This window comes from Drosophila virilis, unplaced genomic scaffold (assembly GCF_030788295.1).
Source record: "Drosophila virilis strain 15010-1051.87 unplaced genomic scaffold, Dvir_AGI_RSII-ME tig00001995, whole genome shotgun sequence".
NCBI lineage: Eukaryota > Metazoa > Arthropoda > Insecta > Diptera > Drosophilidae > Drosophila > Drosophila virilis.
The window spans coordinates 38105-52738 of NW_027212879.1; the positions used below are offsets into that span (position 1 = coordinate 38105).

At 45.0% G+C, this 14634-nt stretch overlaps 1 protein-coding gene and 1 long non-coding RNA gene across 2 annotated transcripts; one reads left to right on the plus strand and one right to left on the minus strand.

Moving 5' to 3' along the window:
• The first annotated feature begins 6577 nt into the window (after positions 1–6577).
• On the plus strand, positions 6578–7780 carry LOC138911684 (uncharacterized). The gene is made up of 3 exons (XR_011417361.1): positions 6578–6660; positions 7435–7560; positions 7628–7780. It is a non-coding gene; the product is annotated as an uncharacterized lncRNA (long non-coding RNA).
• Positions 7781–12532: 4752 nt separating this feature from the next.
• Positions 12533–14144, minus strand: LOC138911683 (putative uncharacterized protein DDB_G0271606). The gene is made up of 2 exons (XM_070211070.1): positions 14067–14144; positions 12533–13114 (listed from the first exon to the last, which is right to left on the minus strand). The coding sequence occupies exons 1-2, from the start codon at positions 14142–14144 to the stop codon at positions 12533–12535; spliced, it is 660 nt and encodes a 219-aa protein (XP_070067171.1).
• Positions 14145–14634: the final 490 nt, after the last annotated feature.

Sequence of the window (14634 nt, forward strand, 5' to 3'; positions counted from 1 at the left end):
TACCTGATTGCCGCTATATGCATCTAAGTTGCTATTAGTGGTAGAAGTTTGTATTCAAATTATTAGGGCTACTATTCAGATTATTCATTATTATTCGTGTCATTGGCTTCATACATAGTGTGGCTGCCTGCCATTTGACAATCGCTATCAATAGGTCTATTTTCTACAATGGTACTATTCTGTATAGGCATGGGCATATGTAATGGTTGGGCATTTTTAAACGTATTGGCGACAAATTTAAATAATACATTTAGTAAATTATCAATCTTTTTACCCATCTCCTCGACGATATTGGCGTTCCGCTCCAACGCTCTCATAAGCGGACAATCAATCTGCGGAGTTTGGTGTTGCTGCTGTTGTTGTGATTGCTCGTTGTGTGTTGGCACCTGTACAATTCGCGTGGGCTGTTGTTGTTGTTGTTGGGTTTGTTGACTTGGGAAGCGCTGCTGTTGGTTTTGGATACGCTGCTGCTGGTTTTGGTTGCGCTGCTGCTGCTGAGGATGGCGCTGCTCTTGATGGCGCTGCTGGATTTGGCGATAGTGTTCCTGTTGCTGCCACGGATGTTGTTGTTGCTGCCGTTTTTTGCTGCTGCTCCATACGAAGCTGCTCCTGTAGCTTTTCAAGATGCCTTGATGCAGGATTACGGATTTTACAACACCACCAACACCACGGGCTACTTGGCTGTATGTCATACTTTTTGTGTTTGGATTTGTATTCGGGTTTGATCTCTGCTGAGACGCCTGCTGCCGTATTGGAGACTCCGGCTGACGTTGCTGCTGCTTTGGAGGCTTTTGTTGCACCGTACCGTTGACTGCATATTGTTCGGCAGCCGTTGCTGTTGTACGTTTCGTTGTCGCTGTGTGTTATCATCGTTGCATTGCTGTTGTTGCTGATTTACTACTTGTTGCCGTTGTTGTTGTTGCTGTTGCCTGCTGCTGCTGTACGAGCATATTGACTGTATTTCGTTGCTGCTGCTGTTGCTGCTTTTTTTGTTGCCGGCCACGAATACGATTATGTTTATTAAACTTTGCGCATGTTTGAATACAGCGCATCCTTTGTAACTGGCAATGTGCCCCTCTCCACAGTTGGCGCATTAGCATTGTGTCCCTATCCTTGGCACACATTGTTGTTGGGTGCTCACCGGCACATTTAAGGCAGACAAATGGCCGACGGCAATAGTTTTTGCTGTGACCAAATGCCTGACACCTATGACACTGTACTGGGTCAGCACTTTTATGTTGTCTTTCCACAGCGACATGCTGATTACCTAATTCGTTTAATTTACATATTTTTGTATGACTACCATCCACTCTTGGCTCAATCTCTATTTCAAATATGTTCAATGGCTTGCCACTAAATCGATGCTTCATGACGTTAACGTATCTGACAACATAACCCAATTCTCCCAATTGGGTACGCAACCAGTCGCATGGAGTCGAACTGTGCAAATGTTTTAATATAACCCTGTAGCCACGCTCACTTCTCGGCTGGTGTGTGTGCATAGGTATATTTTCTGTATTTAATAAGCCCAATATGGCGTTATATGTGCTGAAATCTTTACATTGTACTCTAATCCCATCACCCTGGGTACATTTTGTTGTAAATTTATTGACGCCCTGTGCGTTATTTAATTTCTCCATTAGTGGCTGAATTTCTTTTACATTGGGCACAAAAAGTGTTGGAATTTTAATACTTTGACCTAACTGCGGTTGCGCTTCCTGAACTTCACTAGCTACCTGCTTGCCGCCTATTTGCTGCTCTGTTGCTTCATCATCCGAAATAATTACCTCCGAATATCCATCACTACTGGTGTTGGCATCAATGTCCATGTTCATGTTGCCTTCCTCCCCACCGGGCATGGCATTTTTGGCTAAATTATTTTTTGGTCTTGCAATATTGTATAATCTAACAATAGGCTGCAAGTTAGATTGCATTGCATTTTGCAAATTATTAGGGCCATTACTTTACGCTGCTGCTTCATTGGCATAGTCACTCTACGCTTAGCGCCATTTTTTTGCCGCCATTGTCACCTTAGCAGCATCACGCAAGCGACCACTTGTTGTTGTTGTTGCCTGTTGCACATTCACTTAGCGTTGGCGCCAATTTTTGCGCGTCACCTGTGTTGGTAATTGTCAGCGTAGGCGTTGACATTTGCAAAGATGGCGGAACATTGCCTTCTAGGTTAGCTATGACATTTGCGCTAGTGGTTGTTCTTGTACTTGTTGTAGTTGCTGCTGCCCTGTTGACTCAGGCAGAAATGGCGGATCATTTAGCGGCACTTCTGCCGCGAGAATTGGCGTCTGTTGCTGTTGTTGCACTTGCTGGCAAGTAGATCCTGTAGTTGTTGTTGCTGCTCCCACCGCTCTTCTCTCAATTCCAACTATAGCATTTGTCCAGTTAGTGTCCTCATCGCTATCACAGAACATATGAGAAAGCGCCGTCTCAGAGAATGCTGAGGTAGCACTTTCGCAAGTTAAGATAGTCTCATCAGAAATATCACCCTGTATTTCACTTCTCTCTTGTTGTGCGCTTCACATTTTCACCTGCACTTGTATTAGTGACGCCAGCGGCTGCCATATTTGCCGGCACATAACCAAGACGTTTGGCCTCATTATGCACACGATTTATATCCTCAGATTGCACCTGCACAATCCCAGGATCTCTATTTAGCCACTCCTCAGAGGGCTTTCCACTTTTATTTGCATTGTGTTCCATATTTACTAGTTGATTCGATAGCGCATTTCCATTTTATATGCGCACAATATATATTTTATATGCCGAGTATGTGTGTTTGTGTGCCACATAAATTGCACTTGCACTGTACGAGCGCAATGTCTTTATTTGATTTTAATTTCTTTTTGGTTTGGTTTGGTTTAATTGACTTTTTTTTTATTTATTTTATTTTATTTTATTTATTTTTTTTTTGTTTTAAATAGATGAGTGCGTCCGAGCGCAATCAAGCCTTTCGGTTTTTTTTTATTTTTTAAGTTTTTTAAGTTTTTTTTAAGTTGAGTGCAGCTTTTTAAGTTGAGTGCATCCGAGCACAATATATGTCAGCAGTGGAATGAAATTCCTCCGTGACTTGTTTTATTTCTTTTCCATTACTTTCACTTTAGCAACATATAAGAACATTATTTGGCAACATTGTATCCTAACTCTATAAACATGTTGTTAGACACATAGAATGTGTCTGTATTGAACTTACGTACTAAATACAATAAATACTTACTAAAACTAAAAGACTAAAAGTACTAATTCCCTAATATACTAAATTGCTTTAACAACTTAAAACTGTCAGTGTGGCAACACTGCATAGGTGGCAACGCTACGCAATATACAGTTAGATTTGACTACATGTGCTCTGCATATACATTTTTTTTTTTTTTTCCCGTCGCAACGTGGAAATCGAAAATTTTTTAACAGAGGTAAGTCGCATTTTTGCAAAAATTAATTTCTTAACATATAACTAATAAATATTTCTTTTTACAGATTTATGTCGAAATTGCTATCAGATTTGATAATTGCGCTCAGAGGTCGCGCTTTTCTATGCGCCAGGCGCCGCCAGCCATGTACAGGCCGCCACACAGGCGCCGACGCATTCATTTGCTGATGCGCAATAAGCCTCGCATGGGCATTTGACCGCATCCGACGACGCCTCCGCTGGCTTATTGGATTGTGCTGCCACTTCTTATGGACACCACTATGCAGACAGGAGTCGCTGCATATAAAAGTGTCGTGCACATGGTGTGCATTTTGGATTCCATATGGGCCACGCTCAGTCGGCCAGTTTGGACTTCTTCGAGGCCGGAGCATGGCCATTGACCATTGCAGCTCCGTCTGCAGGGGCGCCCGCACGAGTTCCGCGTGTGCTGGGAGGCAGGTACGTGCTTTTTTCCTACATTGCGGAGTCCGTCTAAATTGCCTTTTTCGTTTTTCAGGTATGGCTGCTGTGAAAAATCGGATATGGCCCAGCCACAGCCAGTGCCTCCTGGCCGATACGCTGCTGCTGCCACTGCCGCTTGTCAGGCAGCAGCTCATCTTGGAGCGGCCCTTGCAGTCGCCTCCGAATTGACGCCATTGGTAAGTGCATCTACGTTTTGCAGGCAGCATTAAATTCTCAACCTTTCGCTTTACAGGCGTCGATTGTCGTTGCTGCAAATCATGCTCGGTCATCGATGGCGGCCGTGATGGCCCAGGCTGCCCCGCACAGGCACCAGCTGCATTTCCAGCTTCTCAGGGGGGCCAGGCTCCATCAGCTGCTGCGTCGTTGGACATCTGTCAACCAGGCGCTCCACAATGAGCCCAGGCAAATCCAGTGGCAACTGCACGGAATTTGTATTGTTTTGCCGCCGCTCAGGAAGCGAATCAGGCTGCAGTTGCTGCTGCATCGTTGGATGGACATAGTTATGCCACCGCGGAGAAAGCGGGCCGGGCTCAGTCTCAGGCTGCAACGAGGGATGTAGATCGTTTTGCCGCCGCAGGGAGAGCGGGCCAGGCTGTACTATATAGACCAGCGAGGGATATAAGTTATTTTGCCGCCGCATGGAGAGCGGGCCAGGCTGTACTGAGTGTACCAACGAGGGATTCAATTCAGCCTTCTTCTGCAGGTAAGTTGACAAGAACAATTCAAATTCATCATTATCAAAATCACTATCATTATCATTGTTTACATTGTTAGTATTAGTAGCATTTGTATTGTTAGTGCTGCTGCCGCATAGCCGTTGGCCATGCTGCATTTGCAGCTCATTTGTATTCAGCTGCACTGACTCATTGTCTGCGAGCCGCTGCTGCATTTCAATTTGAATATTATTTCCTGCAATAATGAGCGCTTCATCCATCTCCTGTCCCAGTGCCTGCTCCAACATATCAAGGCTGCGCTCTAGTTGCAATTCATCGGTATCTATAGCCGATTGTATTATGGCCCCTGGGGCCGGCTCTGCCGTCCGTATTAGTTCCTGATGCTGCCGCTGCAGGTGTTCGTGCTGCAGCTCAGGTAGAATTAGCCATTGTATCTGTGGTGGCTGGTTGTCGATTAGCAGCATTAAGTTTTCGCGAGTTATTGTGCCCGCTTTTTAGTTGAGTGCATCCGAGCACAATATATGTCAGCAGTGGAATGAAATTCCTCCGTGACTTGTTTTATTATTCTTTTCCATTACTTTCACTTTAGCAACATATAAGAACATTATTTGGCAACATTGTATCCTAACTCTATAAACAGTTGTAGACACATAGAATGTGTCTGTATTGAACTACGTACTAAATACAATAAATACTTATACTAAAATACTAAAAGACTAAAAGTACTAATTCCCTAATAATACTAAATTGCTTTAACAACTTAAAACTGTCAGTGTGGCAACACTGCATAGGTGGCAACGCTACGCAATATACAGTTAGATTTGACTACATGTGCTCTGCATATACATTTTTTTTTTTTTCCCGTCGCAACGTGGAAATCGAAAACTTTTTAACAGAGGTAAGTCGCATTTTTGCAAAAATTAATTTCTTAACATATAACTAATTATAAATATTTCTTTTACAGATTTATGTCGAAATTGCTATCAGATTTGATAATTGCGCTCAGAGGTCGCGCTTTTCTATGCGCCAGGCGCCGCCACCATGTACAGGCCGCCACACAGGCGCCGACGCATTCATTTGCTGATGCGCAATAAGCCTCGCATGGGCATTTGACCGCATCCGACGACGCCTCCGCTGGCTTATTGGATTGTGCTGCCGCTTCTTATGGACACCACTATGCAGACAGGAGTCGCTGCATATAAAAGTGTCGTGCACATGGTGGCATTTTGGATTCCATATGGGCCACGCTCAGTCGGCCAGTTTGGACTTCTTCGAGCCGGAGCATGGCCATTGACCATTGCAGCTCCGTCTGCAGGGGCGCCCGCACGAGTTCCGCGTGTGCTGGGAGGCAGGTACGTGCTTTTTTCCTACATTGCGGAGTCCGTCTAAATTGCCTTTTTCGTTTTTCAGGTATGGCTGCTGTGAAAAACATCGGATATGGCCCAGCCACAGCCAGTGCCTCCTGGCCGATACGCTGCTGCTGCCACTGCCGCTTGTCAGGCAGCAGCTCATCTTGGAGCGGCCCTTGCAGTCGCCTCCGAATTGACGCCATTTGGTAAGTGCATCTACGTTTTGCAGGCAGCATTAAATTCTCAACCTTTCGCTTTACAGGCGTCGATTGTCGTTGCTGCAAATCATGCTCGGTCATCGATGGCGGCCGTGATGACCCAGGCTGCCCCCGCACAGGCACCAGCTGCATTTCCAGCTTCTCAGGGGGGCCAGGCTCCATCAGCTGCTGCGTCGTTGGACATCTGTCAACCAGGCGCTCCACAATGAGCCCAGGCAAATCCAGTGGCAACTGCTCGGAATTTGTATTGTTTTGCCGCCGCTCAGGAAGCGAATCAGGCTGCAGTTGCTGCTGCATCGTTGGATGGACATAGTTATGCCACCGCGGAGAAAGCGGGCCGGGCTCAGTCTCAGGCTGCAACGAGGGATGTAGATCGTTTTGCCGCCGCAGGGAGAGCGGGCCAGGCTGTACTATATAGACCAGCGAGGATATAAGTTATTTTGCCGCCGCATGGAGAGCGGGCCAGGCTGTACTGAGTGTACCAACGAGGGATTCAATTCAGCCTTCTTCTGCAGGTAAGTTGACAAGAACAATTCAAATTCATCATTATCAAAATCACTATCATTATCATTGTTTACATTGTTAGTATTAGTAGCATTTGTGTTGTTAGTGCTGCTGCCGCATAGCCGTTGGCCATGCTGCATTTGCAGCTCATTTGTATTCAGCTGCACTGACTCATTGTCTGCGAGCCGCTGCTGCATTTCAATTTGAATATTATTTCCTGCAATAATGAGCGCTTCATCCATCTCCTGTCCCAGTGCCTGCTCCAACATATCAAGGCTGCGCTCTAGTTGCAATTCATCGGTATCTATAGCCGATTGTATTATGGCCCCTGGGGCCGGCTCTGCCGTCCGTATTAGTTCCTGATGCTGCCGCTGCAGGTGTTCGTGCTGCAGCTCAGGTAGAATTAGCCATTGTATCTGTGGTGGCTGGTTGTCGATTAGCAGCATTAAGTTTTCGCGAGTTATTGTGCCCGCTTTAAGTTTGCGACGAAGCATGTTTATTGTTTTAAGTTGAGTGCATCCGAGCACAATATATGTCAGCAGTGGAATGAAATTCCTCCGTGACTTGTTTTATTCTTTTCCATTACTTTCACTTTAGCAACATATAAGAACATTATTTGTCAACATTGTATCCTAACTCTATAAACATGTGTGTTAGACACATAGAATGTGTCTGTATTGAACTTACGTACTAAATACAATAAATACTTATACTAAAATACTAAAAGACTAAAAGTACTAATTCCCTAATAATACTAAATTGCTTTAACAACTTAAAACTGTCAGTGTGGCAACACTGCATAGGTGGCAACGCTACGCAATATACAGTTAGATTTGACTACATGTGCTCTGCATATACATTTTTTTTTTTTTTCCCGTCGCAACGTGGAAATCGAAAACTTTTTAACAGAGGTAAGTCGCATTTTTGCAAAAATTAATTTCTTAACATATAACTAATTATAAATATTTCTTTTTACAGATTTATGTCGAAATTGCTATCAGATTTGATAATTGCGCTCAGAGGTCGCGCTTTTCTATGCGCCAGGCGCCGCCAGCCATGTACAGGCCGCCACACAGGCGCCGACGCATTCATTTGCTGATGCGCAATAAGCCTCGCATGGGCATTTGACCGCATCCGAACGACGCCTCCGCTGGCTTATTGGATTGTGCTGGCCGCTTCTTATGGACCCACTATGCAGACAGGAGTCGCTGCATATAAAAGTGTCGTGCACATGGTGTGCATTTTGGATTCCATATGGGCCACGCTCAGTCGGCCAGTTTGGACTTCTTCGAGGCCGGAGCATGCCATTGACCATTGCAGCTCCGTCTGCAGGGGCGCCCGCACGAGTTCCGCGTGTGCTGGGAGGCAGGTACGTGCTTTTTTCCTACATTGCGGAGTCCGTCTAAATTGCCTTTTTTCGTTTTTCAGGTATGGCTGCTGTGAAAAACATCGGATATGGCCCAGCCACAGCCAGTGCCTCCTGGCCGATACGCTGCTGCTGCCTGCCGCTTGTCAGGCAGCAGCTCATCTTGGAGCGGCCCTTGCAGTCGCCTCCGAATTGACGCCATTTGGTAAGGCATCTACGTTTTTGCAGGCAGCATAATTCTCAACCTTTCGCTTTACAGGCGTCGATTGTCGTTGCTGCAAATCATGCTCGGTCATCGATGGCGGCCGTGATGGCCCAGGCTGCCCCCCGCACAGGCACCAGCTGCATTTCCAGCTTCTCAGGGGGGCCAGGCTCCATCAGCTGCTGCGTCGTTGGACATCTGTCAACCAGGCGCTCCACAATGAGCCCAGGCAAATCCAGTGGCAACTGCTCGGAATTTGTATTGTTTGCCGCCGCTCAGGAAGCGAATCAGGCTGCAGTTGCTGCTGCATCGTGGATGGACATAGTTATGCCACCGCGGAGAAAGCGGGCCGGGCTCAGTCTCAGGCTGCAACGAGGGATGTAGATCGTTTTGCCGCCGCAGGGAGAGCGGGCCAGGCTGTACTATATAGACCAGCGAGGGATATAAGTTATTTTGCCGCCGCATGGAGAGCGGGCCAGGCTGTACTGAGTGTACCAACGAGGGATTCAATTCAGCCTTCTTCTGCAGTAAGTTGACAAGAACAATTCAAATTCATCATTATCAAAATCACTATCATTATCATTGTTTACATTGTTAGTATTAGTAGCATTTGTGTGTTATTGCTGCTGCTGCCGCATAGCCGTTGGCCATGCTGCATTTGCAGCTCATTTGTATCAGCTGCACTGACTCATTGTCTGCGAGCCGCTGCTGCATTTCAATTTGAATATATTTCCTGCAATAATAAGCGCTTCATCCATCTCCTGTCCCAGTGCCTGCTCCAACATATCAAGGCTGCGCTCTAGTTGCAATGCATCGGTATCTATAGCCGATTGTATTATGGCCCCTGGGGCCGGCTCTGCCGTCCGTATTAGTTCCTGATGCTGCCGCTGCAGGTGTTCGTGCTGCAGCTCAGGTAGAATTAGCCATTGTATCTGTGGTGGCTGGTTGTCGATTAGCAGCATTAAGTTTTCGCGAGTTATTGTGCCCGCTTTAAGTTTGCGACGAAAGCATGTTTATTGTGCATTCATCAAAGCGTTTGGTGGCCCCATAGCTCGCCTCTGTTCCCACTCGGCAAGCATAGCGCCCTCCTTTCAGCCTCTTGCTCATCTTCTTCTAGCTGCAGCAGCGTTGGCAACCTCTCCTCAGCTACCTCTCTCTGCGGTGTTAACTGCTGCCGTAGTGGCGCCATGCATCTATCCAATTGCTCCGTGTACCTGGGCCTTAGTAGCCGCACTGGTATAAATGGCTCTAGTATCAGTTTCCGAGCTTCAATGTTCGGATGACAGCTTAGTGACTTCGCAAATCTATCGCTAGCCAACTGATACTTCATCTACGCTTTTTCCCATACGTATCCCTCAACGTCTGATTCCTTGTATACCAACTGGCATCATGCATGCCCGCAAGATTTTATTCTGCATTGTTTCTATCCTTTTTATTTGCGAATTTGATACCAGTGCTCCCCATACAGGAAGCGCATATTGCCATATAGGTGCGATCAGCTGCTTATATACCACAGCCTTGCAATTTCTAGCTAGCCTACTATTTTTTCCCAGCAACCAGTCCAGCTTTTTGTGTACTCCACGCAGCCTTATGCAAAGCTGAGTTATGTGTATATTCAGTGTCAGTTTTCTATCCAATACTAAGCCCAAGTATCGGTGCCGCCCGTTATTTTCGATCGTTTGTCCATTTATCATTGGACACAGCCTTACTAGTGTTGCATCCAGCCTCCGCGTGCTAAACATTACATGCGCTGTTTTGCTACTATTTATCTTTATGCACCATTTCTCTGCCCAACGCATCAAATGTATTAAGTATTTTTTCATTTAGATTCACTGCCTCCAATATATTTTGGGATGCACACATAACTATTGTGTCATCAGCATATGTTGATAGCTGCATCTTATTGGGTTCGAACGATGCATATTCTTTCATTACAAGTCTAGGTAGTGGCATGTCTGAAGAAAATATTGTATATAGTATAGGCCCGAGCACACTGCCCTGGTACGCCTGCACACACTTTCCAGGCCTTGACTTTATGCCGTCGTTGCATTTTACAATAAATATTCGCTCAGCCAAGTAGCTTTCCAGCACGTTGTACAGTGCAAGTGGTAGCAATTTTATTAATTTTACTAATAGCCCAGCGTGCCATACACGGTCAAACGCTTCGCTGATATCAATAAATACAGCCGAGCAATATTGTCGCTTCTCGTAAGCATTCAATATATATTGAGTCACACGGGCCAGCTGCTGCTCGGTACCATGGTCTTTTGAACCCAAATTGGTGGCTTGGTATAGCATTTGCAAACTCTTTGCATTCGAATAGCCTATTCAGCAGCAGTTTCTCAAACAATTTTGAGAAACCTGCTAGTAGACTAATTGGTCTATATGACGATATCTCCTACTTTTACCAGGCTTAATATCATACTGATCCTGCACATTTCCATTGCCTAGGAAAAAACCCATACCTCAATATACAATTGAATATAAGTACTAAGTATATAACCGCCTTCTCAGGCAACGATTTAATAACCCTATGTCAATATTGTCCATGCCAGGAGACTTATTTAACTCTAGCATATCTATCTCAGCATAGTCTCGCTAACACTTATCGGACGAAATGGCAGAACGGACATACTATCTGTATTCTCTTCGAATTGCTCCAGCTTTTTCGCTTTAGCTCTAATAGCTCATCTGCAATCAGGTTACGCACAACCTGTGTATTTGTCAGATTTGGTGTGAAGCGTTTCTCCCAAATGACATGCAAACGCTTCAGCCTTCTCCTCATTACTTCGTGTCCACGTTATATTGCCGTTTCTCCTACAACTACTGCCACTAGCTATCTCTAACTTTAGCGGCCAATTTGGTTGCGGCTGCCTTTTCAAATTATTTGTTAGCCTCCATAATTTTTGCATTTTATAGCGATCCTGAACATCAATCTGCTTCAATAACTCATCATAGTATTCACTTTTGACAGACATAGCTCTTTCTTTAGCCGGTTTTGTACTTGTCTATACATTTTTCTTTCATTCGGACAACGCAAAAGCATTAATTGCCTTTTATAACCTGCTTCATCTTTATCAGTCCTCGTAAGTGCCCATTAAGCCTATATTGTCCGCTATTCGTTCGTCGGTACAGTTTATCCTGCCCATGCCGTTGTTCTCGTATTGAGTCTGCTGCTGCCTCATATATATTCTTATTTAGGATGTCAACAGCGTCCTCTATATCGGCGCCTGATCTTATCTCAATGTTTAGCAATATGCGTCGATTTAAGTACTCTTGGAACTTTTTTATGTTCGCATTCACTGGCAGCAATATTTACGATTTCCTTTCATCATATTAGCAACATTTAGCCCTTCTATGCCCATTTCAATATGAACAGGCAAGTGGTCCGAATCTAAGTCTGTCGTCGTATACGTTCTTAGTCGCGCATTTTGTAGTCCGCCATATACGGCAAAGTCAATTGCCGACGGCATTTTCCGCCTGTCATATGGATAGTGAGTGGCACCGCCGGTAGCTAGGATATTATAGCGCCTATTCTTGTGTACGCTATCCATTAGCGCCTTCCCGCGTTTGCATCCTCGTATATTGCCCCACCAGGTATGCTTAGCGTTCCAATCCCCACATAGCATAAAGCCAGATGAGCCATTGCATCCATCGTCTATGTGTTTGAATAGCCTGCTAAATTGCTCTGAAGACCATTTAGGCTGTGGTGGGCAGTATATAGCTGCAATTATTATTCTATTTTTATTCCTCTCGCTACTCATCAAGGCAATTGGAGCACACTGCATAAAATTTCCGATATTGGCTGCAAAGCGATATGCTTAATATCATTTTTAACTAAGATTGCTACACCTCCACTTTTGTAGTTACTGGATGGGTAGCAAAGTATGTGAGGTACCCCATTAATCTTCAAAACATTCGAGCTAATAATTGTATTTGCGCTAGTATTAATACGAGTCTCTATTATCATCATTATATCAATTTGTGGCGTTGGATAAACAGTTCTAATTCTAGTAACTTATTCCCCACCCCTGCAGCATTCCAGTAGGCAATCCTAAAGGGGCTGCCTACCTGATTGCCGCTATATGCATCTAAGTTGCTATTAGTGGTAGAAGTTGTATTCAAATTATTAGGGCTACTATTCAGATTATTCATTATTATTCGTGTCATTGGCTTCATACATAGTGTGGCTGCCTGCCATTTGACAATCGCTCAATAGGTCTATTTTCTACAATGGTACTATTCTGTATAGGCATGGGCATATGTAATGGTTGGGCATTTTTAAACGTATTGGCGACAAATTTAAATAATACATTTAGTAAATTATCAATCTTTTACCCATCTCCTCGACGATATTGGCGTTCCGCTCCAACGCTCTCATAAGCGGACAATCAATCTGCGGAGTTTGGTGTTGCTGCTGTTGTTGTGATTGCTCGTTGTGTGTTGGCACCTGTACAATTCGCGTGGGCTGTTGTTGTTGTTGTTGGGTTTGTTGACTTGGGAAGCGCTGCTGTTGGTTTTGGATACGCTGCTGCTGGTTTTGGTTGCGCTGCTGCTGCTGAGGATGGCGCTGCTCTTGATGGCGCTGCTGGATTTGGCGATAGTGTTCCTGTTGCTGCCACGGATGTTGTTGTTGCTGCCGTTTTTGCTGCTGCTCCGTACGAAGCTGCTCCTGTAGCTTTTCAAGATGCCTTGATGCAGGATTACGGATTTTAACACCACCAACACCACGGGCTACTTGGCTGTATGTCCTACTTTTTGTGTTTGGATTTGTATTCGGGTTTGATATCTGCTGAGACGCCTGCTGCCGTATTGGAGACTCCGGCTGACGTTGCTGCTGCTTTGGAGGCTTTTGTTGCACCGTACCGTTGACTTGCATATTGTTCGGCAGCCGTTGCTGTTGTACGTTTCGTTGTCGCTGTATGTTATCATCGTTGCATTGCTGTTGTTGCTGATTTACTACTTGTTGCCGTTGTGTTGTTGCTGTTGTGCTGTTGCTGTACGAGCATATTGACTGTATTTCGTTGCTGCTGTTGCTGCTTTTTTTTTGTTGCCGGCCACGAATACGATTTATGTTTATTAAACTTTGCGCATGTTTGAATACAGCGCATCCTTTGTAACTGGCAATGTGCCCCTCTCCACAGTTGGCGCATTTAGCAATTGTGTCCCTATCCTTGGCACACATTGTTGTTGGGTGCTCACCGGCACATTTAAGGCAGACAAATGGCCGACGGCAATAGTTTTTGCTGTGACCAAATGCCTGACACCTATGACACTGTACTGGGTCAGCACTTTTATGTTGTCTTTCCACAGCGACATGCTGATTACCTAATTCGTTTAATTACATATTTTTGTATGACCACCATCCACTCTTGGCTCAATCTCTATTTCAAATATGTTCAATGGCTTGCCACTAAATCGATGCTTCATGACGTTAACGTATCTGACAACATAACCCAATTCTCCCAATTGGGTACGCAACCAGTCGCATGGAGTCGAACTGTGCAAATGTTTTAATAAACCCTGTAGCCACGCTCACTTCTCGCTGGTGTGTGTGCATAGGTATATTTTCTGTATTTAATAAGCCCAATATGGCGTTATATGTGCTGAAATCTTTACATTGTACTCTCTCTAATCCCATCACCTGGGTACATTTTGTTGTAAATTTATTGACGCCCTGTGCGTTATTAATTTCTCCATTAGTGGCTGAATTTCTTTTACATTGGGCACAAAAAGTGTTGGAATTTTAATACTTTGACCTAACTGCGGTTTGCGCTTCCTGAACTTCACTAGCTACCTGCTTGCCGCCTATTTGCTGCTCTGTTGCTTCATCATCCCGAAATAATTACCTCCGAATATCCATCACTACTGGTGTTGGCATCAATGTCCATGTTCATGTTGCCTTCCTCCCCACCGGGCATGGGCATTTTTGGCTAAATTATTTTTTGGTCTTGCAATATTGTATAATCTAACAATAGGCTGCAAGTTAGATTGCATTGCATTTTGCAAATTATTAGGGCCAAGAGAGCTAGCAGCGCGCATTACTTTACGCTGCTGCTTCATTGGCATAGTCACTCTACACTTAGCGCCATTTATTTTTGCCGCCATTGTCACCTTAGCAGCATCACGCAAGCGACCACTTGTTGTTCCTGTTGCACATTCACTTAGCGTTGGCGCCAATTTTTGCGCGTCACCTGTGTTGGTATTGGTTGCTATTGTCAGCGTAGGCGTTGACATTTGCAAAGATGGCGGAACATTGCCTTCTAGGTTAGCTATGACATTTGCGCTAGTGGTTGTTCTTGTACTTGTTGTAGTTGCTGCCCCTGTTGACTCAGGCAGAAATGGCGGATCATTTAGCGGCACTTCTGCCGCGAGAATTGGCGTCTGTTGCTGTTGTTGCACTTGCTGGCAAGTAGA

Bases quoted from the DNA above. Each gene is read 5' to 3' on its own strand.
- LOC138911683 (XM_070211070.1), bottom strand. From the start codon at position 14,144: ATGCCCATGCCCGGTGGGGAGGAAGGCAACATGAACATGGACATTGAT. The intron at 13,115-14,066 runs GTAATTATTTCG...AACGTACAACAG, and splicing joins GTAGTGATGGATATTCGGAG to CAACGGCTGCCGAACAATAT.